The 21,157-nt window shown below is 49.0% G+C and overlaps 1 protein-coding gene and 1 long non-coding RNA gene across 9 annotated transcripts in view; one reads left to right on the top strand and one right to left on the bottom strand.

Annotated features, from left to right (window-relative positions):
- IQSEC2 (IQ motif and Sec7 domain ArfGEF 2) overlaps positions 1–21,157 on the top strand; it is a 158,125-nt gene that overhangs the window by 66,245 nt on the left and 70,723 nt on the right. For 4 of the 8 annotated variants that reach the window (XM_083592094.1, XM_083592091.1, XM_083592092.1 and 1 more), the window contains exon 3: positions 11,564–11,659. The exons of 1 other annotated variant lie outside the window; for it this stretch is intronic. In XM_083592094.1, the coding sequence (XP_083448220.1) occupies positions 11,564–11,659 (96 nt within the window). Of the gene's footprint in view, positions 1–5,051; positions 5,204–8,024; positions 8,205–11,563; positions 11,660–21,157 lie in introns of those variants that run through there. 3 more of the 8 variants (XM_083592096.1, XM_083592098.1, XM_083592097.1) reach the window with 3 other exon arrangements.
- Positions 8,552–11,557, bottom strand: LOC310752293. The gene is made up of 2 exons (XR_014542898.1): positions 10,658–11,557; positions 8,552–8,943 (listed from the first exon to the last, which is right to left on the bottom strand). It is a non-coding gene; the product is annotated as an uncharacterized lncRNA (long non-coding RNA).

Here is a 21,157-nt window from a genome sequence, read left to right as displayed (position 1 = left end):
CCCATCCCAGTAAGCTAATGTAGGGGCCCTTGACCACAAGCAAGTCCAGTTGCTGCGTCCGCCCTCGATATTGCACCCTGAAGGTCCCCACCCCCATTGTGGGGACCTTACGTTTCTGGAAGTCCCAGAGGGTGAATGGGGCCGGCCTGAGTTTGGGACCCCCACTAGGACACAGTTTCCTTAAGGTCCTTGCCGAGATTATGGATAGAGTTGAACCCGTGTCAAGCTCCATGCGGCATGGGGCCCCCTCTATCTGTACCTCTACATAAATTTTCTCTATGTTGGGGTGGGGCAACTGGTATACCTGGAAGTCCGTGAGCTCCGTCGACTTGCCTTGGTGCGTTGGGCCCTGGGACCTGGGGCTCTTGGATCAGTCATCTGATGCCTGGTGTTGGGTGGGCTGAGCCCGACACACCCGAGCGATGTGTCCCAATTTTCCGCACTGCCTGCACTCTGCGTTGCGGAAACGGCAGGTCCTCCTCTCGTGACTCTCCCCGCAGCTTGCACAGTTCCCTCCTTCTCGTCGAGGCAGCCGTGGTCTGTGCGCTGCTTGAGTGCGCTGCTGTACTCGGTGCACCTCCTCCCTGTCAGATCCTGAGTCGTCGGTGAGGTCTTCGTGGTGGACCCTTGGTTGGGGCGACAGGCTCGGCCGTGCCTCTTGCGTCGACCTCTTGGCAGCTTCTGTTGCCAGGGCCTCCTCCAGGGCAACCTGGAACGTTAGGTCCTTCTTAGCGTAGAGGCGTCGTTGCAGCTTCTCATCCTTCAGGCCACCGACGAGGCGGTCACGAAGCATGTTCTTCAATTCTGAGAAGTTGCAGAACCAGGCGGCTTGACGGAGAGAGGTCACAAACCCAGTTATGGTTTCCCCAGGGGCTTGCCGCTTTGCGTAGAAGGCATTTCGACGAGCCACCACTGAGGGCTGCGGCGAAAAGTGCCCCTTCAGCTGTTCCATTATTGTTTTATATGGAACAGTAGCAACATCTTCAGGCGCAAGGAGAGCCCGGGCAATTTCAAACGTCTCCTCTCCGCAGACGCTGATGAATATCGCCCTCTTCTTGGCGTCTTCTTCGTTGGTGACCCCTTTGGCTTCTAGGAGGAAGGTGAAACGGGAGGCGTACAGTCTCCAGATGCTGGGTTGAACGGCAAGAAGCTGCTGTCAGTTGCCATTCTGAGTTCCTTGTGTCCCGGAGCTGAAGCCTGGATACACGGTGCGAGGCAGCGGTGCGGCAGGTGGCGGTGCTGCGGTGCTGTGTGTGGCAGTCAGCTCAGCGGGATCCCACCTTCGTCGCCAGTGAAATATACTCAGAGTCGCAAAGTGATTTCATGCTCTTTATTCAGCTCATAGTGGTGAGGAGGGAATGAAAGTCCCCTCAAAGTATCTGCTTTATATACATTATTTACACAATGGGCTGCATGTGATTGGCTAATTCCGGAATTCTCATGTAGGCCAATCAGGTTGTGGATTCACTTCTATCTGGAGCTGGATTGGGTGGCTCCTGCCGACCAATCATACTGCTGCATTGTTCTAGGACCAATCAGACTGCTGCATTCTGAATCCTATTGTTCTAGGACCAATCAGACTGCTGCCTTTTGGATCCTATTGTTCTAGGACCAATCAGACTGCTGCAGTTTAGATCCTATTCAACTCAGTACATAACAGTGTTTAAATATCAGGCTATATTTTTGTGGCTGGCGGTTCATTTCAGTAGCTCACTTTTGGTTTTTTACTTTTCTGTATAGAGTTGCTTGTGTGGAATATTCAGAAGCATTGCAGGCAACCCTGCCAGTCATGCCTAACAAGTAACATCAATTGTGTTTGATTTTTTTTGGTGGGTCAGCCGATGTAATATAAGGTACAACAGTCTTCACTGTGTTCTGCTTCTAGTTGACTTTCAAAATATGTCTTTCCTGGTCTTAGCAACTTGAGGAGGGGTTGGCTCTGTGCCCTTGCATACCGTCAACCTCCACACACACCTCTGAAACCACCTGAATGCTCCTACAGTCAATGGCTCTGTGACAATTCAGGATCTTTTAGAGCCAATGCTGCCTCAGTCCCTAAAAAGAGCCGCTCCTAGGCTCTGGGCTCATTTCCAACACAACGGAGGACAAACCTGTGGTACACAGTCGACCTGACCATATGGCTCCTGCTGCCTTCAGCATATTGAAACCTGTAACTCAATTGTAAAGTCTTGCTAGGGCACTGAAGCTGTGCCAGCTGGCTCTCTGTTGCCGTGACTCTCATAATTAAGGTTGCCAGATGCTGCTCCAAATTGAGCTCCTATGCTTTTAAGAGCTGCATTGCAGGGAGAGGCGGATTCTCTCATTCTTTACACTGCTGCAGTAAAAGAAGACGAAGCAGCTACCAAATCTCTCTGTGTGATGCTGCAATTATTAAGGGAGCATCCTGCAGGACTAGGTGCTGACAACTCTGCTTCTATTTATAAATGATAAACTGAAGCAGATCAATAATCGTAAGGCATCTTGTAAAAACTAAGACTGCAAATCCAGATCTGGTATTGCAGAGTCAGTCTGGAGGATGCTCCACAGCACTCTTTTTTTAGTGCCTCAGATCCACACAACTATGTCTTAGGATAGGTGCAGATGCAGTGAGGAGGGTGCTGTGTCTGTCTCTTCAGGGCAAACATAATTTTTCTGTACCTGCTTCTGGCGTATTAATGAGCATGTGTCTCCTTTGGGAGACTGTTGTGAGGCTAAATTTAGGAAGGGCAGGAGGCAAATGTAATTATAGTGTGTCTGTGTTAACATTCTTATGTTAATGAACGTATCACCTTAATACTTTGCACAAGTGTATCAAAATGCGACAGACATGGGACTATTGGTGCTGGTGGCATGTCCTGATCTGTGGTGTTACAGTGGGGGGGGGGGGCGGTGACGGCAACTGCAGAGCAGCCTCTGCTCACATAAACCAAGATTAATGCTACACAGAGGGCAACAGGATGTTGGCAACACTTGGAAGAAATACAGGCTGGCATTTTGGTGCCAACAGCATTATGTGGTTGCGCAAAAACAACAACAAAAACCCTTGCATGCAAGAGGAGCCCTGATCCCACAGTAAAGACCTGTCTGAAAGCACCAAGAGTCCAACAGCGAATAAGCCAGGCTTCAGTCTATTGATCTAAATGGCCTGTCCCTAAACCCAGTTATCTGAGAGTGGTAGGCCCCACCAAGCACAACAGGGTTTACTTCTGAGCAATATGCATAGCATTGCTCTGTAAATGTACAGTAGCTCTTGTTGCTCTACTCTGACTACCTTCGTAAACAAATCAGCATTGAGATAACACCTTCCTTGGCTCATACTGAGCGTTTGCTGGGCATTTATGGGTGCCAGGTGCATGCTGGGTGCTGCACAAAGCATACATGTGATGCAATCCCTGTGCATGGGGGAGAGGCCAAGGTTTGAGCCACATGCTCCGGAAGGGGATAGGAGAAGGTCAGGAGACAAATAAGAGATGATGTGATGACCAAAACCGTGAGCTGCAAGTCCCAAAGTTCCCTGCTGGAATCTCACCTCTGTAATTCTGTCACCAAGAAGGCAGCTTTAGGCAAGCCCCTGTTTGTATGTGCCCCTCCCACCACAGTGTCAGTACAACCATTTTATGGGTGTGTATTGTGACTGTAGCTATGCCAAGTAGAAGGACTTGTTCTCTGAAGAAAATTGTGGCTTGCATGTCTGGAAGCAGAAGAAAAGTGAATCAAAGTATTATATTCCCAGAACAGCTGCATGAATGTGCTCCCCACCTGCCTCCTTAGTCTGGCTCTGCTTCTGCCTGGTTGCGCCCTTGGTTTCCCCTTGGTTGGGGGAGCTATGGCCTTCAGCTGCACTCCATCACCCTGGACAATTGGGCATGCTGCCTGGGGCTGACGGGAGCTGGTGCCTCAGGACATCGGAAGGGCACAGGTTCCCTGTCTTTGGCATAAGGAGAGCCAGCCCTTGTGGGATGACCAGCGGACTGAGGGCTCATCCCTGGGACTTGCCTCAGTCTTGATGCTCAACCCTGGGCTAGGTAAAGTAGTGAGTACTTTCAAGAGTGTACAGAGTGCCTGTTGCTGCTAAGCAAAATCAGCTGGGGTTAGAACTAGAGGAGCTCCAAAGCTGCCGCTGCTGCCTAGGTGAAGCCAAGGAAATGTGAACAGCAAGAGTCTAGTGGACGGGGTGTTTCTGTGCAGTAAACACTGCCCTCTAGTGCGTATTCCCTCAAAGGATGTGAACGCTGTGCTGAATGAAGCAAGGTGGTCATTTGCTTTCCCTCCTTTGGGATCAAAGGGCACTGAGCATTCCTAAACAGAGATGGGGAGACTGAGAATCCTGCCTCCCCGTGCAAAGGACAAGACACCACTTCCTTCCCAAAGGTCTCACCACCTCTGCACCAGCCCTCGCCAATCTGGTGCTCTCCAAGATGTTGTTGGACTGCAATTTCCATCAGCAATTTTCCAACACCATCATGGGGTGTTTCTGTGCTGGTAGGAATTGTAGTCAAAGAAACAATGGGAGGGCACTAGGTTGACAAAGACTGCTCTATATCTTCTTTTCCTAGCAAAATAATATATGTGGTTTGTAGCATTTCACTCACTTTTTAAAATACATATTTGTATATGTTTTTGAACTGTGAACTGGGTCAGAATTGGCCTGAATATTCCAACGGTGAATAGTTAAAAGTGCGGCTTAAATTCGCAACCTTACAAAAATGGGCTTTTATGATATCGCTGCTGAAACAGACATACAGTAAAACGGAACAAAAAAATGTTTCATTGCCGAATTGCGAGCTTGAGGCTGTTCATTAGCCATTTATGGGTGTGAGTGTCGGCAGAATTGTAGCAACTGAATAGCAATTTGTGATTTTAGCGATTGTACGGTAACTTTTGCTTGCAAGTTCAAAGGCTTAAATTGGCTCAGAGTTACAATTCTACCAACCTCAGCGATTTTCAGCCTGTAACCCAATTTTAAGGGAGCGGCTTATATTCTGGGATTGTCCTTTTTTTCTCCCCCCCCCCTTGAATTTTACAGGTGCGACTTATTTGCAGGTGCGGCTTATATTCAAGCCAATATGATATGTCCTGATCTGTGCATTTATTTGGGACATGCAGATCAGATTGGTTTGTATTGGAATTCATGTAGACTGAATTTCTCAAACATCTTCCTTCCACCCCCTAACCTCCAATGTAGAGGCAAAGAAAACACCAGGTATGTTCAAGTTGTGCTCAGTGAATTCATGGTATGAAGATGCCAAATGAACTGTCATTGCTCTGTGGTCTGTTACACCCTGACAAAAGAAATTGAAAGTGATAGTAATCAAGACACAAATTCTTCCCTATGAGCCAGGAAGCAGCTTTATACATGTACATAGAACAAATACACATACTTTCTAATTGCATGCCATCTCACCCCTTAGATCAGAAGTTCTCAAACTTTTTTCTCTGGGCCAGATTAAAAATTTGCTTGTGCCACACTGATTTTTTAATTGATAATAACTACTTTGGAAAACGAAAAGAAGCAACTCTTAGCAGTGCTTGACATACAACCTAGAACACAACTACTTTATAATATGATCAGGGGACATCCAGAAAGCGTTAAAAAATGCAGCTACATAAGAACATGAATCATTCCCAAAATATAATAATGATTGTCCTTGAATCTTCCCACCACACTTACCATCTGCTCCTGCTAGCAGCTAGAGTAATATAATGCGCCACACCCTTGGAGAACCACTGCCCTAGATGTTAAAATATTTGGAACTGAATAACTGGTGTACATTAAAACACTTTGAGATGTAATTGGGATCTTTCCTGCTGACCAAAAGAGACCCCCATATTTTACTATGAGTGGCTTGATACAAGCTAGTAAAGCAAAACCTCAGCCTCTCACAATGGATAGGATTGGGAAACCTTATTACTGAGTGGGTGGGATGGTTGTATACTGTGTATGTGTGCATGTGCATACACAGATTTGCCTATTTACGACTTTGGTCCTTGTAAACAAAACAACAGAGTAGATGCATCAGGTAAAAATAACAGTTAAGCGGGAAGGAATGATATAACTCTCAGATCACATGGGCGGGGGGGGGGAGGAGTATGTTACTTGCCATTAGTTATGCTATGTGCACGAAGCAATTGGTGTTGTCAATACTTGCAAAGAACCTAGCAAAGGCAAATTCTGTTCTTAAGTTTATCTAGATTGGGTAATAGTGGAGAGCTAGGATGAGAGGTATGATGGTAAATTATTAAGTGCAGGAGCTCAATAGGACCGCCCTCATAGCCGTGGCTCCAAGAAGAGGCAAAGAGTGCAGGCAGCTGAGGTTCAGCTTGTAAAACATAGTGGGCATTAGGAAAAATTCTTCAGCCAGCTGAAATGCAATCTTTAGCTTTTAATTACAAAAGGAAATGAAAGTAGTGTCAGCCTCTGCTAGATTTCCTCCCTCATTCTTTGACTTCCTCTATTCTAAGCTGTTAAATCAAAAAACAAATACACTTGAAATATCACCTCATTCACTTGCCAGAAAAGAAGGGTTTGATACTTTGGTGCTCAGGCCGATAATCTTCCTGCTCTTAAAAGTCATGGAGCTGCACTCTGTCCCCCATTCTGATTCCATTACCCCACTGGCCTATATTACTCCCCCCCCCCACACTTTCTGGAATAGGAATCAGTTTTAACTGATGAGGGGTAGGGTCGCCAGCTTTTCAATCTGCCTCTGCTGCTGTACCTTTAACAGTCACTAAATTTGCACACCAAATTTGCGCATCCGCATATTGCAAAAAAAGTTCTCTTGTTGATTTCTGCGGATCAAGCAAGCCAGATTTTTGTGTTGGCAATGCTCAGCTGGAGAAGACAGAAGTTCTTATTTCTGTGCCTTTCTTGGCTCCCTTCCTACCACAGGTTGTGGATAGGTTTTCTGAGCAAGTTCAAACAGTGATAGAACCTAGTAAGAGAAACTGACAAACGAGTGGCATGTGTCAGTTGATGTATTTGGGGGTGTTTCTTTTCTATGCAAATGGCCACAGTATGAATTACTGTAAGCTGGGAAGGTACAAGAATGTTTGGACTCTTTGATGGGCTGTGGCTGCATTCATTAACACCCATTGCCAAGGTGCCAACTTGAACAAAATATTTTTTTGGGGGGGGCAGGTAAGCCCAGCCCTGCATAACTGATCACATGATGCGGTGCACGCACACCATTTGCATGGCAATACCCATCACCTTTGGGAGGGCCCAGTCCCCTCAAATATTTTATTGGGGGGGCAAAGACCCCTTGGCCCCTAGGAGTTGGCTCCTATGCCCATTGCAATGGGGGCAGGGAAATAGCAGGTTCCAAGTCCTTTCATTCTTGTTTGGTTTCTCCTGCTGTTTTGCTAAATTGTAGTGATTTGCGGGTGGCGCTGTGGGTTAAACCACAGAGCCTAGGACTTGCCGATCAGAAGGTCGGCGGTTCGAATCCCTGCGACGGGGTGAGCTCCTGTTGCTCAGTCTCAGCTCCTGCCACCCTAGCAGTTTGAAAACACGTCAAAGTGCAAGTAGATAAATAGGTACCGCTTCGGCGGGAAGGTAAACGGTATTTCCGTGCGCTGCTCTGGTTCGCCAGAAGCGGCTTAGTCATGCTGGCCACATGACCCGGAAGCTGTACGCCGGCTCCCTCGGCCAGTAAAGCGAGATGAGCGCCACAACCCCAGAGCTGGCCACGAGTGGACCTAATGGTCAGGGGTCCCTGTACCTTCTTTACCTAGCGATTTGCTGCTGGGTCAAGCATTACACTTATCGTATTATTTTATGTACTTTGCTCTTTTGATGAGTCTGTTCATTTAAAACAAAATTGATATAGGCTGAAAAATGATTTTCTAAAATGGTCTAATGAGATTGAATAGTTCCTTCAGAGGGAAGCACCGTCTGGATCACTTTGCGTCTCTTCCCCCTCCGCCCGCACCAGCTCCACACCAGCTCTCAAAGATCTTGCCAACAAAAAAACAGCATTTAACATGTTAACTCAAATGCTCTCCCTCCCCCTCCCCTGCCCAGCCCGGGATTTCCGTGGAAGGCGATCAGCTGACGGAGGGGGAGAAAAGGAAGAGCGACGCCTCGCTTGGGGGGGGGGAGATCACCTTTCCCCCCCGCTGGAAGAAGTGGGTGTGTTGCGCGTGGAAGGAGAGAAGTTTGCGGGAAGAGGAGAGAAGGAGGCGGAGATGGAGCGCGACGCGTGAGTGGAGCTGGGGGGGGGCGGGGACTCTGCCCCGGAATACCTGCAAAACGGGGCCGGGGCTGCCCGGAGAAAGGAGCGGGGAGGCAGAAGAGGGCGAGGCTGCTCGGGGGGCTGGCAGGGCGTAGTGCCCCCCCCCCCCGAGCGTGCATGATGCGCTGGCTTGGTACTTTGCCCAGAAATGCGGGGCTTCTCTCTAGGCCAGGAGTCGCGGCGCTGCTACTCGCAGAAACCATTCCGCCCCCCCCCCCGCCCCGCTGCCCGCGCAATGGAGAACCTGGGAGCGGGGAAAGGGCGGATCCATGGAACTCTTTCAAAGCCCAAACAGGAAAGCAAGGCAGGAAGAATAATAATAATACAATTACTTTATTAATGAACTTCTAAAGCTCTGTCTCAAGGCAGTTAGCTGCGGAGGATCACGCCTATTGCAGCCGTCTGCTAAGCTGAGGACTTTCTCTTCCGGGGCTGTGGGCTAAGATGGGGCTTGTTGGCCCGGCCTGCTGGAATCGCGACCCCTCCCTCTTTCTTATTCATGGCTGATTCAAGTGTCCCATGGCAGGGCTTTTTTCTTCAATTCCTGTAGAGAGCCATGTACAGAACCCCGCCCCCCCCGCCTATTTCCCCATCCTTCTCATTCCCTCACTTGAGTTCTTCAGTGTTTTATAATGTGCAGTAAAATATGTACACAGGAAGCAAAACTTATTTATGTTGTTTGTCCCGGGTGTTCTTAACTCTGTGCCTGTGGAGGAAGTAGTGGTAGAAAGAGAAAAGAGAAGACTGGTTGGGAAAGAAAGTGACTGGAGCAGGAGCAGGCACTGGTTTTGTGGAGAAGCAGCATGCCTCTGGACAAAGAACGGAAGACCCATCCTTTCGAGTTTTTGTTTGCAAGCAGCAGGAGCAGTGGCATAGCATGGGTTGCTGGTGTCCAGGGCAGGGCAGATGTTGTGCCCTCCGGGGACTGGGCATCTGGGGTGGCTCCGGAAGACGGCAGGAGCTCAGCAGGGAGCCTGCTGTGGGGGCGCCTGGTTGCACCCGTCTCATAATTTTGTGCCCGGGGCCACCGGCCCCTAGCCCCCCTCCCACTACGCCGCTGAGCCACACTTGGAATCAAGAGCAGCAGGTTAGTCATAGGGTTGCCATATTTGGAAGAGCAAAATGAGGATGCTATGACGGCCATTCAAAGCAAATAAATGCAATTTGTCTCAAATTTTACCCATGAAAAAGAGGACGTGTCCTGGAAAAAGAGGACAAGCCTAGGACAGGCCCGGGTCTTGTTCAGAAAGAAAGTGCTTAGGACCTCTAAGTCCCTTTACTTCTCCTGTCAGTGACTGGGCACTCATGCCTGCCTTGAAGTCTCACATCTTGGGCTTTGCTTTGTAATCTGCACTGTGTCAGGACTGGTTGGGGTTACTGAGTGTTGAGGCGAAGACAGTCTGGACATGCTCAATGGCACATATGTTACTTTTGCCCTGGCAAGCCACTCCTTGAGATGACTCAATAGGAGGGTCAAAGCCTGCCTGCTCCAAAGGGGGAGGCGTGGAAGTGGGACTGCATCTCCCTCCAGTGTCAGGGTGGGGTAACTTTTGCATCCTGTTGCAGCATTTCCTATAGGCCTCAAGAGCAGCCATTTCTTATCTGGGAGAAAGTAAAGGTGTGCTGGGGAAAGGGGTCGCTGTGCCTTCCGCTCACAGCCTTTGCCAGTTGCATACCCTTTTATTTTGTATCTGGGGACTTTAGTGGGAGCCGCTGAGAACCAAAGTTATCCTGATCACCCACCCTTTTACATGCTTAATCATAGCCACTCTGGAATTCCAAGTTTTGGAGGGGAGGGGTTGCACTGGAATGCAATAGAGAGCCCAGAAAGCGGCTTTTAGACAATTAGGCAGATATTCCAGGACTGAAATCTGGGGCTGAAAACAGGATATGAGGCAAAGTCTTGCTTAGGATGAAACAGCACAAAACATGTTGAAATGGACCCGCCTTGAGCTCTGGTGGCAGCTGCCCTTCCCTTCCAACGTTTCTCCTTTACCTGCTTCCTCATTTGGGGTGGGGTGGGGGTGTTAATCTTCACCCCTTTCTCCAAGTTGGTTGCCTCCTTCATGTTTTGATGAGAAAACAACAGGGCTTTTGAGGGAGGGGGAAGGGACTATTATAGGAAGAAATGTGGACCTGGGTTTCTCATCCTCTTCAGTGTCACTCTCTTGAGTCGCATAGGGGAGGGTGGTTGGGAGAGGCAGAAACTTGCTGCTTTCATCCTGATCCCTCTGGGTTGCCTCTCTTTGCTCTGAACTCTGCTGTCCCAATGGTCCTTCCTGCTCCTCCTGTGCAGCTTCCCTAGCAGATCCTTCCTTCTGACCTTATGTGACCCAGGCAGCTCAGTGTGCATGCTTACCAACATGTACATACTCTCCAGTCTTCCCTGCCTCCCATCAGGTACACCCCCAAGTCCTCACCTTCGGAGCCTTTCTAGTGAGACTTGCTTTTGCCCCAGAAGCTTCCCCTCCTGCAGCTGTCATCTCGGAGGAAGGGGCAAACTGCTGGCTAAGAGAGGTGTGGGATTGGCAGAGACCCACAAGGCTGCCAAGAGAGTTCCATGCCATGTTGCACATGCAGCTGTAGTCAACCAAAGACCTGCACATCAGTTTTCCTGGAGGGTGAAGGACCCCTTCGAAACATCACTCCATGTGTGTTGCAGCCTAGCCCTGCTGACGCTTCACCCTCAGCCCTGGCGCCCTGCACTTCTGACCAGGATCCCTCTGCTCCACTCCTCCTGAGGAACAAGTACCTCAGCTTGTTGTCAGCATTGTTGGCTCTCTCTAGGCTAGTTCCCTGCTTTTTCTGTCTCACCTACTGTAGCTTTTGTGTCCTTGGTCCCTGAATACCTCCCCACCCAAGTGCTTTCTTGCTCTTTCATGCCAGGCGGCCCTCAATTCTGTGACCCGCCAAGTGTTCTGCTGCCTATCTCTTCCTGCACCTGTAGCTGCTGTGGCCTCTAATCCTTGTCCCTAGGGAACTGCTGCTCTGTTTCTCTTTCTCTTTCCCTCCCTCTCCCCCCCCTTTCCATGGCCCAGTGTGTGGCTGAGTCTCTTCGTTTGGCCAGGGGGTGTTGCTATGTTTTTTTCTGTTTGTTCAGTGCTGTCCTTCTTTTTCTTGACTTTGTGTTTTTTCTTCTCTTCCTTCCCCTCTCTCTGCCCATCCATCCACCCACCCACTCCTTCTGGCACATTCCTTCCATCTGTGTCCACACATATCTCTTCCTTCATTTATTTCCCTACACACATCTCCCTTCCTCTCTCTCCCTCTCTTTCTGTCTCTCTTTCTCTCTCTCTGTTGCTCCGTCTCTCTGCTGCCTTCTATAGGTCGTCCACGTGTCCCACTCTGCACCAGTACTGCTGTTCTGCTCAGTCGCTTCTCCACTCGCAGCTAGCTTCCCCTGCCAGGCACACAGGCTGCAGGTAAGCCACTCACACCCACTACCCGCAACTTGCTCACTCCAAGCCATTCCCATATCTCAACATGCTATGCTTATCCACAAAATCCAGCATTTCCTAGACTTCCTGGTTCCCATGACAGCCCTGAGGGTTGGGTTGCTTGTAGCTCCCTAGGATGTAGAAGGCTGGGGGGGGGGTGTCATAGCACAGTGGTGGAGCCCCTGCTTGGTATGCAGCAGCTCCCAGGCCCTGGTATTTCCAGGTAGGGCTGGAAATGCCAACCTCCTGGCCACTTTAGACAATCCTGGGTTTGATGGGCCAATGCTGTTGCTCAGTGCAGGTCAGCTTCCTTTGTTCTTAACATCAGACGGAATGGGCTGGATTTCTGGGGTCTTTCCCCAGCAATAGCAGAATGTTCTGGTCACCAAGTGGAAAAGAGCCAAGATTATGGGGGTACTGCTCTCAGCTGTAGATAGTTACTTCAGCTGCGGCGAAGCGAGACGCCTTTGGTAGTTCCCCTCTTCTGCGCTGCTGTCACTGCTGCCAGGGGGCTCTGGAGGCAGGCGCCCAGCAAGACCACTGGTGTTGGCCTTGTGAACCTGTGGGGCTTTTGCCCCCATAAAAGGAAATACTGGATTTCATTTCCTCCATGCTTGCAACATCCCTTTGCATTTGCCTTACCCGTGTTTCTCAAACTTGGGTCCCCAGCTGTTGTTGGACTACAACTCCCATCATCCCTAGCAAGCAGGACCAGTGGTCAGGGATGGTGGAAGTTGTAGTTCAACAACAGCTGGGGACCCAAGTTTGAGAAACACTGCACCCCTGCCGCAGCTCACTCTACCCTAGACCCTGCTGATCTCCGTTAACATCTTAACACAAACTACCTTCTCCCTCACACCATGCTGCAGCCTCAGGTTACAAAATAAGGACACTCTCATCTCTGTTTATGCCATGGAGATAAAGAAGCTGGGGGTGTGGGCCCATTTTGTGCTCTGGGGCTAGTTTTGACAAGGGGGCTTCAGCTCACGCAGAGACCGTGTGTGTGGACGCATGCAAGTGTTTGCAAGAGCCTAGAGCAAGTGTGTCAGACAGAAGCTGTGTGAGCAAGACTGAATGTGCAAATGAGTGATCATAAAATGACAGGGTTCTTAGCGAGTGTGTTGAGGAGTTTCAACAAGCCTGCCCAGAAATTGGCAGCATTATGACTTTTTGTGGGGGCAGGTGTAACTCTTGAACAAGTCGTAACAATCTCTCTGTAGCAAATAGCCATAGCCAAATGCAAAAGAGGACAGGCTCCTACAGCTATCACTGTAGACGGGATTCCAGCAGGTGCTGAAATTGCCTTTTCTACACAACTCTGATGGGTGCAAGGGTCCCCTCTTCTCTGGCCTTTGGCCATGCTGATAGGAAAGCTGCCTTTTCCACGTAACTTTAAGGGGGAAGAAGATCCATGTCCTCCTTTTTACACATCACAGCTAGCAGAGCTTTCCTGGTTGCTAACACACACCCCCCCGTGCTTTTAACAGCTGTGTGACAAAGGAGAGATTCAGCTTTCTTAACCTGCTGAATTTCTGTTTATCATACAACTATTAATTATACAATAGCTGGGCAAGCAAAATTAATAGAGGAATGGAAACAGACAGCTCATGTGCATAACGAGTGGTTGTGACGGACTCTGTGCATACATCTGCCAGACCTCAGAGTTTGTGGCCCATCACAGCCTTTAATGAGAGCTCCACCTCTCTTTTAAATCAGAACCAGTGAAGGCAGTGAAGGACCTGTGTGAGTATCTGGAGGTGGTTGGTGGATGGATGGTGGCTAACAGATTGAGGTTGAATCCTGACAAGACAGAAGTTCTGTTTTGGGGGGATGGGGCGGGCAGGTGTGGAGGCCTCCCTGGCCCTGAATGGGGTAACTTTGGCCCTGAAGGACCAGGAGTGCAGCCTGGGAATCATTTTGGACTAACAACTGTTCATGGAGGCGCAGGTCAATTCTGTGTCCAGGGCAGCTGTCGATTAGCTCCATCTGGTACACTGACTGAGACCCTACCTGCCCGCAGACTGTCTTGCCAGACCTTTAAAGCCCTAAACAGCCTCAGTCCTATATACTTGAAGGAGCATCTCCACCCCCATTGTTCAGCCTGGACACTGAGATCCAGCTCCAAGGGCCTTCTGGCGGTGCCTGCTCTGCAAGAAGTGAAGTTACAGGGAACCAGGCAAAGGGCCTTCTTGGTAGTGGTGCCTGCCCTATGGAACAACCTCCCATCAGATGTCAAGGAGATAATTATACAACCTTTAGAAGACATCTGAAGGCAGCCCTGTATAGGGAAGCTTTTTAATCTTTAATCATGTTTTATTATGTTTTTATATATGTTCGAAACCACCCAGAGTGGCTGGGGCACAAATTTTATCATCATCATCATTATTATTACATATATCTCACTATGGCTGATAATTCTTATGAGACTCTAAACAATGTCTTTTGGGCCCCAATGTATGCCAAGTGGTCCACATTCAGTCATACTTTGTGCAGAGCTGGTCTAAACTGTAGGCTGGTTTGGACATAATACATATATTTTGGTCCTTGTTCATAGTGCTTCACCTCCCCAGTATGAGCTAAGATAGAGAAACTTAATGACTGAACCAGCACAGATGACTAGTAACAATTCCCGTAATTTCAGCAACTTTTCATGTTTCTTTGCAAGATAGTCTACCTCAGGAAAGGCAGTAGTGCTTGTTTTGAGGCAAAAAAAGTTTTGTGAAAACTACCCTAACGTCATGTGTAAATATGGTCATGATTGTAAGTTTTGTGATGGAGAATCTGTGGCCCTCTAGATGTCTCTAGGCTCCAGCTCCCGTCATTTCTGTTTACTGGCTATGCTGGCTGAGGCTGATGGGAGCTCAAGTTCAACAACTTCTAGAAGGCCACAGGTTAACCACTCCAGGTGTACAGGAAAGTAAGTAAAAAATTCAGTACTGGACATGAATTACAATTCCCAAACACAACTGTACAATTCATTTCGCTTGTGTTCACGTGGACAAGGCAGTGCTAATTGCTTCTGCATTTTTTAAGCAGTTGGCTTAACCATGCAGTTCAGTTACGTTATGTATATGGCTTTATGTATTCCGTTTCTGCTACACAGAAGGTATCCCAGGTCTCTCTGCGTTCTAGAGAGGAAAGAATCATTTATGGTGGACAGAGGATAGCATTCTCATAGGCAAGTCTGTGGTCCTCCAGATGTTCTTGGACTACAACTCCAGATGTTCTTGGACTACAACTCCTTGACCATTAGCCAGGCTGGCTGGGGCTGATGGAGTCCAAGTACACCTGGAGGGCCACAGGTTCCCCATTCTTGGTTTAGGAATAGAGAGTTGAACCAGACCTTCTGAGAGGCAAAGTGAGTTGGCTGCTTCAGGTGGGAGGGGCCACTAGCTCAGCAGTAAGAGCAAGTGCAGAAGTTCTCTGGTTCAGACCCTGTCATCTCCAGTTGAGCAATCTCAAGTTGCAAGGCTTGAAAGAACTGGCAAGCCACTGAGAACTGGAGAAGATCACACCGAGCTGGATGGACCCAGTGGTCTGACTCGGTATGGCAGCTGCGTATGCTTATATGAATTCCATTAAGGGCTGCTGAGCCCTTGGGCAGGAAAGTGTCCCAAGATTGTTCCCATGTCAGTATGTGGACGAGAATGCCCAGGGGCGAGTGGGGGCAGCTCCAACGCCAAAGTGGCTTGGGCTGATCCTGCTTTGTAAAGCTCTTTTCTCATCTTAACCTTCAAGTTAAATTGCCATTCATTTAGCCTTCGTTTTATGAACAGACACTTATATATAACACAGGGGATTATGGGAGCTGCAGTGCAGGGAGACTCTGGGGTGCTACTGCATGTCTTGTCTGTCACAGGATTGTGGAGTAAAGGTTGAGACTTTTTTGTCCCAAAGCCATAATCAATTTGTATAAGATGACACGCTGGACGTGGTAATATTTGGTGCAGACAGAATCATGGGATCAGTTTCCACAGAGTTCATGTATCCAAGAAACAGTCAAGCATTATGAGCATTCACAAACTTTTGTCTTGATTTGGCTCCAGCTACTATTTGGAACAAAAATTGCAAAGAAATTATGAGGAAAATGCAGGGCCTGGTGACTCTGGGATATCATTGCCTTGACTTGACCATACAAGGTTGTGTAGTGGAGTTTTGAATGTGATTCTCCCTCGCTCACTTTCTGAGTAGAATGTCTTACACAAAATTTTAAAAGAACAGTACCAAAAGAATAGTGCAGAAGAGAGTCACCAGCTTTATTTTTCTGACAGGGGCTCCTGTGTTGCCTGACATTCATTAGGTGAAGCTTTCCCCCATCACTGCATCTGCCTGCCAATAAAAAATTCACCTGCTGAATTTCTGTTTCTTGTGCTGCTAGGAGGAAAAAATAAACGGCAGCCTGATCTATGTGCACTGATGCCCAGAAATAACCCTGTGGAAGGACTCAGGACTGCTTGCCTTTGCTCTTGTGAACAGAATGAGAGGAGTGGGGAGAGGAGAGAATGAATAAATGGATGGATGGATGGATGATAATGAATATTAATAAGACAGTGATCTATTCTGTAAACAGAGTGTGATGGTGCAGTAGTATTTGAATGAATCGTGTAAGAGAAAAGTGGAATTAAGTTGGCAGGCAGGATAGTTAAACGAGGATTTATTTTGGGTTGTCAGGCTGCAACCCAGAAATCCATGCTGTACCCTTAAGCGAGGCAACCGGTTCCTTTCCCTGTCCTGTGTCACACACTTGGAGGCTAGGTTCATTACAATATTGGGGGAGGGCAAGAGAACTGAGGGGGGAAGTGGCAGGAGAAAACACAGCTGTGTCCACCCCCCATTTCCTCTGTTGCATTAAAGGTACAATGCAGAGTTCCAGGATGTGACCTGGAGTCGGCAGTCAGCTTGGCCAGGGATGATGACAGTTGTAGTATAACACCATTTGGAGGATGAAGAATGATGGAAAAATTGTAGGTGCATTCTCTTTTGTGATTTGGAGAATTCTGTTAAAGAAATGGGGCTTTTTCCGGGTTTTGGCTTAGCAATCTTTAAATGGGTTGTAGGGAGAAATGAAAAGCCAAAGGTTTGTTGAGTTTCCCTGCTTGCCTTCCAGCTTGAAAGATGCATCACATCAGCATCTCCACTCCAGCCATCACCCTGCTGTCCCCCCCCCCCCCGCCAATGGAGGGTTTGTCTGCAGGATTATAATCCTTCTCTGTCTGTCTGTCTGTCTGTCCCCTTCCCGTTTTCTAGGGATGATGACGAGGCTGAGGACGTCCACCAGTTTTGTTGCCCTGCCTCTGAGTGCAGCAGCCCCTCCTCTAGGTAACCTGGAGAGGGTGCCACCATCCCCCTTCCACCTCTTGCACTTCTAACCTGGACCCTGAGACCTCACTACACCAGCTTCAAACCCCGCCCCCCCCGGCACCCCAGGGATGGGCTCAGAGGCCGTTCCAGAGACACCCTTTCCCTCCTGCATAGATCAAAGGAGGGCTTCGTGGCAAACAGTTCCTGCCTTTACTCAGCTTTGAAGCATGCAGGTTCACCTCATTTGTCATCTCTGAGTTTGGTCTTTTGCAGTCTCTGTTCTCTTGCTCTTGGCATCCTTTCGTATTTTGATATTTTGGTTCTTCGGTTGTGTGAGCCTTCTTGCTAGCTCCTATGCCCTTAATACTAGCTCCTATGCCCGTAATACTAGCTCCTATGCCCTTAATACTAGCTCCTATGCCCTTCTGTGTGCCCAGCATACAGAAATTTAGCAGGGGAAGTATTTGTCTTCTCCATGACAAAGGGTGGGGGGAAATGTCACTTTAAAAAATTTATTTGCAACAAGAGCAGGGGCCGTAAACAATAGCAACAAAAGTACTTCTCCATTTGAACTTGACTATCAACCACCTTCCCCCACAACGGGGGGGAGTGTTGCTTTGACCTCTACTTTTGTGTCAGTGACACTCCCTCACTGTTCCAGACTTTGGTTTTGAGCTTTGAATTGGCTTTTTGAAACCCCAGATTGCCAACATTTCTGCAATTGACCCTGTCTTAAACAGCTACCTGATAGGCAGAAATATACTGGGGACTCCTACATTTCTCTCTGGTGGGGGCTGCTTGCAGGAGCCTGGCTGAAAAAAAGGTGGCAACCCAGTTTCACTCTAGCTCCCCCCCTCCTTTCTGGTCATCTTTAACCCTCTTAAGTTTTGGTGTAGCTAATCTCTACTGTCCATATCTTGACTTTAGATCTCCTTTTATCACTCAAACTTGCTTCTGCCATTCTGTTGTAACATTGCTAAAAAAAGAAAGAAAAGAGGACATGCTCCTGCTGCCAGCGCTTCCCAGTGGCCATGCTTGCTTTGCTTCCTAAACCCAGACATGGCTGAGTTGCCAGTTTCTACAGTGCCCCTTCTCCTCTGCCTCTAACAGCAGCTGGCAGGCAGAAGTTAAGCTGGTGAGACTTTTCTTGGTGGGGGTAAGGAGACAGGAAAAGCTTCACTTACTATTTATAGCTGGCATAAAAGGCACTGGAGCAGGGCTGTTTCAAAAGCTGGCAACCCTACTGATTTGTGAGGGAGTTGGCTGTGCTGAGGGGCTTGGTCCCAGAGGAGGCAGCGATGGCCACCAACTTGGATGGCCTTAAAAGAGGATTGGACAAATGCATGGAGGAGAAGGCTGTCAGTGGCCACTCGCCTCTGTGGCTTTGCTCTGCGTCCACAGCTGGAGGCAGAGAGGCTTCTGAATATCAGTTGCTGGAAACCACAGGAAGGGAGAGTTGCCCTTGGGCTCGTTTCCCACATGCATCTCGTTGGCCAGTGTGAGAACAGAAGGCAGGACTAGATGAGCCATTGGTCCCTCTTGTGTCTTACTGGTGTGGAAAGTGCCTTTCACAGTCCAAGGAGGAGTCTTCTCAAGCCAGTCTGCAGGTTCAGAGGATACAAATCCTTCTTAAGGGGCTGCATAGGAGGCTGACACTTGAAGGACAGAGTCTTGCTTTGAAAATGAAGCTGGATAGAATTTTATTTGACCTTTAACCTGTAACTAAATCTTGAGTTGACCTTTCAGCTCCTGTGTCATTTTTGACACCCTTTGTAAAAGCTGGCCTGTATTCTGATGTTTAGTATTTGCTGTTGGTTGTTTGGTCTGTAAGAAACATGGTTCAGGCACCAATCCTGGCCACACTTCATTCATTCAAGGAAGTGCTCATTTACTTGGGGGATGGGACAGGTTCTGAACTCATAATTTCACTTTCTTCAGTGTGTCCTTGCATCATGGCTGTGGTGGGCTTCTAATCTCTTCACACATTGCATTTTAAAATTGTGAAAAGCAAATGTTACAGCTGCTGCATCAGGCAGGCACACTTACTGGGAGGCTCTGCCTTCCTGCTGAGTCTACACTGTACACTTTTACTGCCACATAATGGGGAGACTGCCCCACCCCTGGTCTTGTCTCTGGAACGGACTCTGCCAAATATCCCTAACCTCCCCCAACCTTTTGCTCCAATCTCAGTTTACACATTTTTCTATGCAGACGCATAAGCCTTAAATATTACCCCCCTTTTCTGCTTTTTCACCACCCCCACGGGGAAGAGCATTTCCAAACAACCTTTGCTGCGCCCCTCAACTCTAAATGCAGTTCTTGCACTGGCCTCTAGGGGTCCCCCTACATGCACTTTTTCTGCCTGTCGCTGCTCCGTCTCAGCCTTCCTTGCAATTTCAGGATGCTACCCGAAAGAACATGGAAACCAACCAAAAAGAAAACCCTCTTTGGAATCAGCTTCGATTGTTTGTTCCCTGTGGGACTCTGTCCAAACTGGGCACCAGCCTCTACCCTGCAAGACTATGTGCCCTTGGGACCATCTCTCTTTTCCTTTCTCTCTGTTTCTCCTTCCGGGCTTCAGGACCTGCTAGCCAACCCCCCAGGGAGCCACCTTGGAAGCAGCAGCTCTCTGCTTAATCAAGCAGACTGTTCCGGCGTCACAGACACTGGGTGTGGGCCGGGAGTCCTGGACACTGGAGGATTTTGCAGGCTGTGAAGTGTGCAGACTCTGCGTTCTTGTGCTGTGGGAGGGGGCACTCTCTGTTTTGCTTGTGCTGTCTCCTGGGTTGGCACCACGCATAAGATCTTGTATTCCCATCTGGGCCACCTGTGGATTTCATTGGAAGAAAAAAATGGCTAGGTGAAGGCAGGGCGGGCGAAGAAAGCTCACGGGGTATTATCTACAAGGAGACGTTTTGCCAAATCTGCTCTACTACTGCTGAGATTTTGATACTCAGTGTGAGAAATGTTTCCGACTTTCCCCATCTTGTCAATGTGAAAAATGAGTGTGCGAGTGGTGGAGTGTTGGCTGAGCCAGGGCCACGTGTGTGCAAGTTCCACTCGTGGTTCCTGGAGTGGCCACAAGAGAAAGCTGTGTTAATGGCACATGCATTCTCCAGTTCAGTGGATTAGACAAACTGGTGGCTGAGGTGGTGGGACATATGGAATTCTGCCTGATAATAATCCCTGTGTGCTTTTCTGGGGGAAAGAGTCTTCAAGGGATGGCCTCTGGTGCAGACATCTGGGGAAAGTCAGTGACAAGGCCCAGGCTTTGCTTGCCAAAGGTCCCAGGTTCTTTCCATTTAAATGGATTTGGGTGGCAACTGTGGCGTTGCGTCCTTTTTTGGTGCCCAGGGTACATGCGCACGTGTGTGCATGGGCAGGGCAAGCAGGGCTTTCGCCGCCAGCGGTGCCAGGCACGCATGCACAGGGCACAGAGGGTTCACGGAGAGCTCACACACCAGCTCAGCCCTGGCTGCTGAAGGAGGAGGAGCCCGATTGGCCAACGCAGTCCTTGGTGAGCAAATCCCCCCCATTCAGCAAAGGGACTGGGGATGCGGTGGGCTCTGGGACGTCAGGCAGGGCAGGCTGGTGATCCCTGTGTGGGGGCACCTGGCTCACACCCCCTAAAAATTGTGTGTCTGGGGCTGTGCCCCCCCGGGATCCCACACTAGCCCCTGGGTGGCAGGGCTGTGAAATACCTTTGCCTGAGTGATGAGCCTTTGAGCCTCCAGGTGCTGCTGGACGTTGCTCCCATCAGCTCCAGCCAGCATGGCCAATGGTCAGGGTTGATGGGAGCTGTAGTCCAGCAGCATCAAGGAGTCTATGGGTTTCCCATTCCTGGAGTAGACTGAGCTGCTTGATGGACCACTGGCTTGACCAAACCAGGTTCATGCATACATCTGTTCTCCTACACATCAATGGTTGGGCAGAGCGGCTTTTTCAAAGGCAGCAGCCACCTCTCCTTTAGTGCAAAGGACTCTGGGAAAGCCACGACTTTAATCCGATTCTGCCGCTGGGGCAAAGCAAAGAGGTACGCAGTAGTAGTTTAATCCTCATTGGTGTGGCAGTGTGAATTACAGCTGCTCTTTGCAAAGTAGGTGCTGATTCCTGTGTTACCATGGCAACATGCTTACCATCGCAAAAATTGGCGTGTGGTGGGGAGGGATCTACATTTCTGCA

The sequence above is a fragment of the Podarcis filfolensis genome (genome assembly GCF_964270895.1).
Source record: "Podarcis filfolensis genome assembly, chromosome: 17".
NCBI classification, from domain to species: Eukaryota; Metazoa; Chordata; class Lepidosauria; order Squamata; family Lacertidae; genus Podarcis; species Podarcis filfolensis.
Note: the sequence above shows the minus strand (reverse complement) of the source record. Positions and strands in the feature narration are given on the sequence as shown.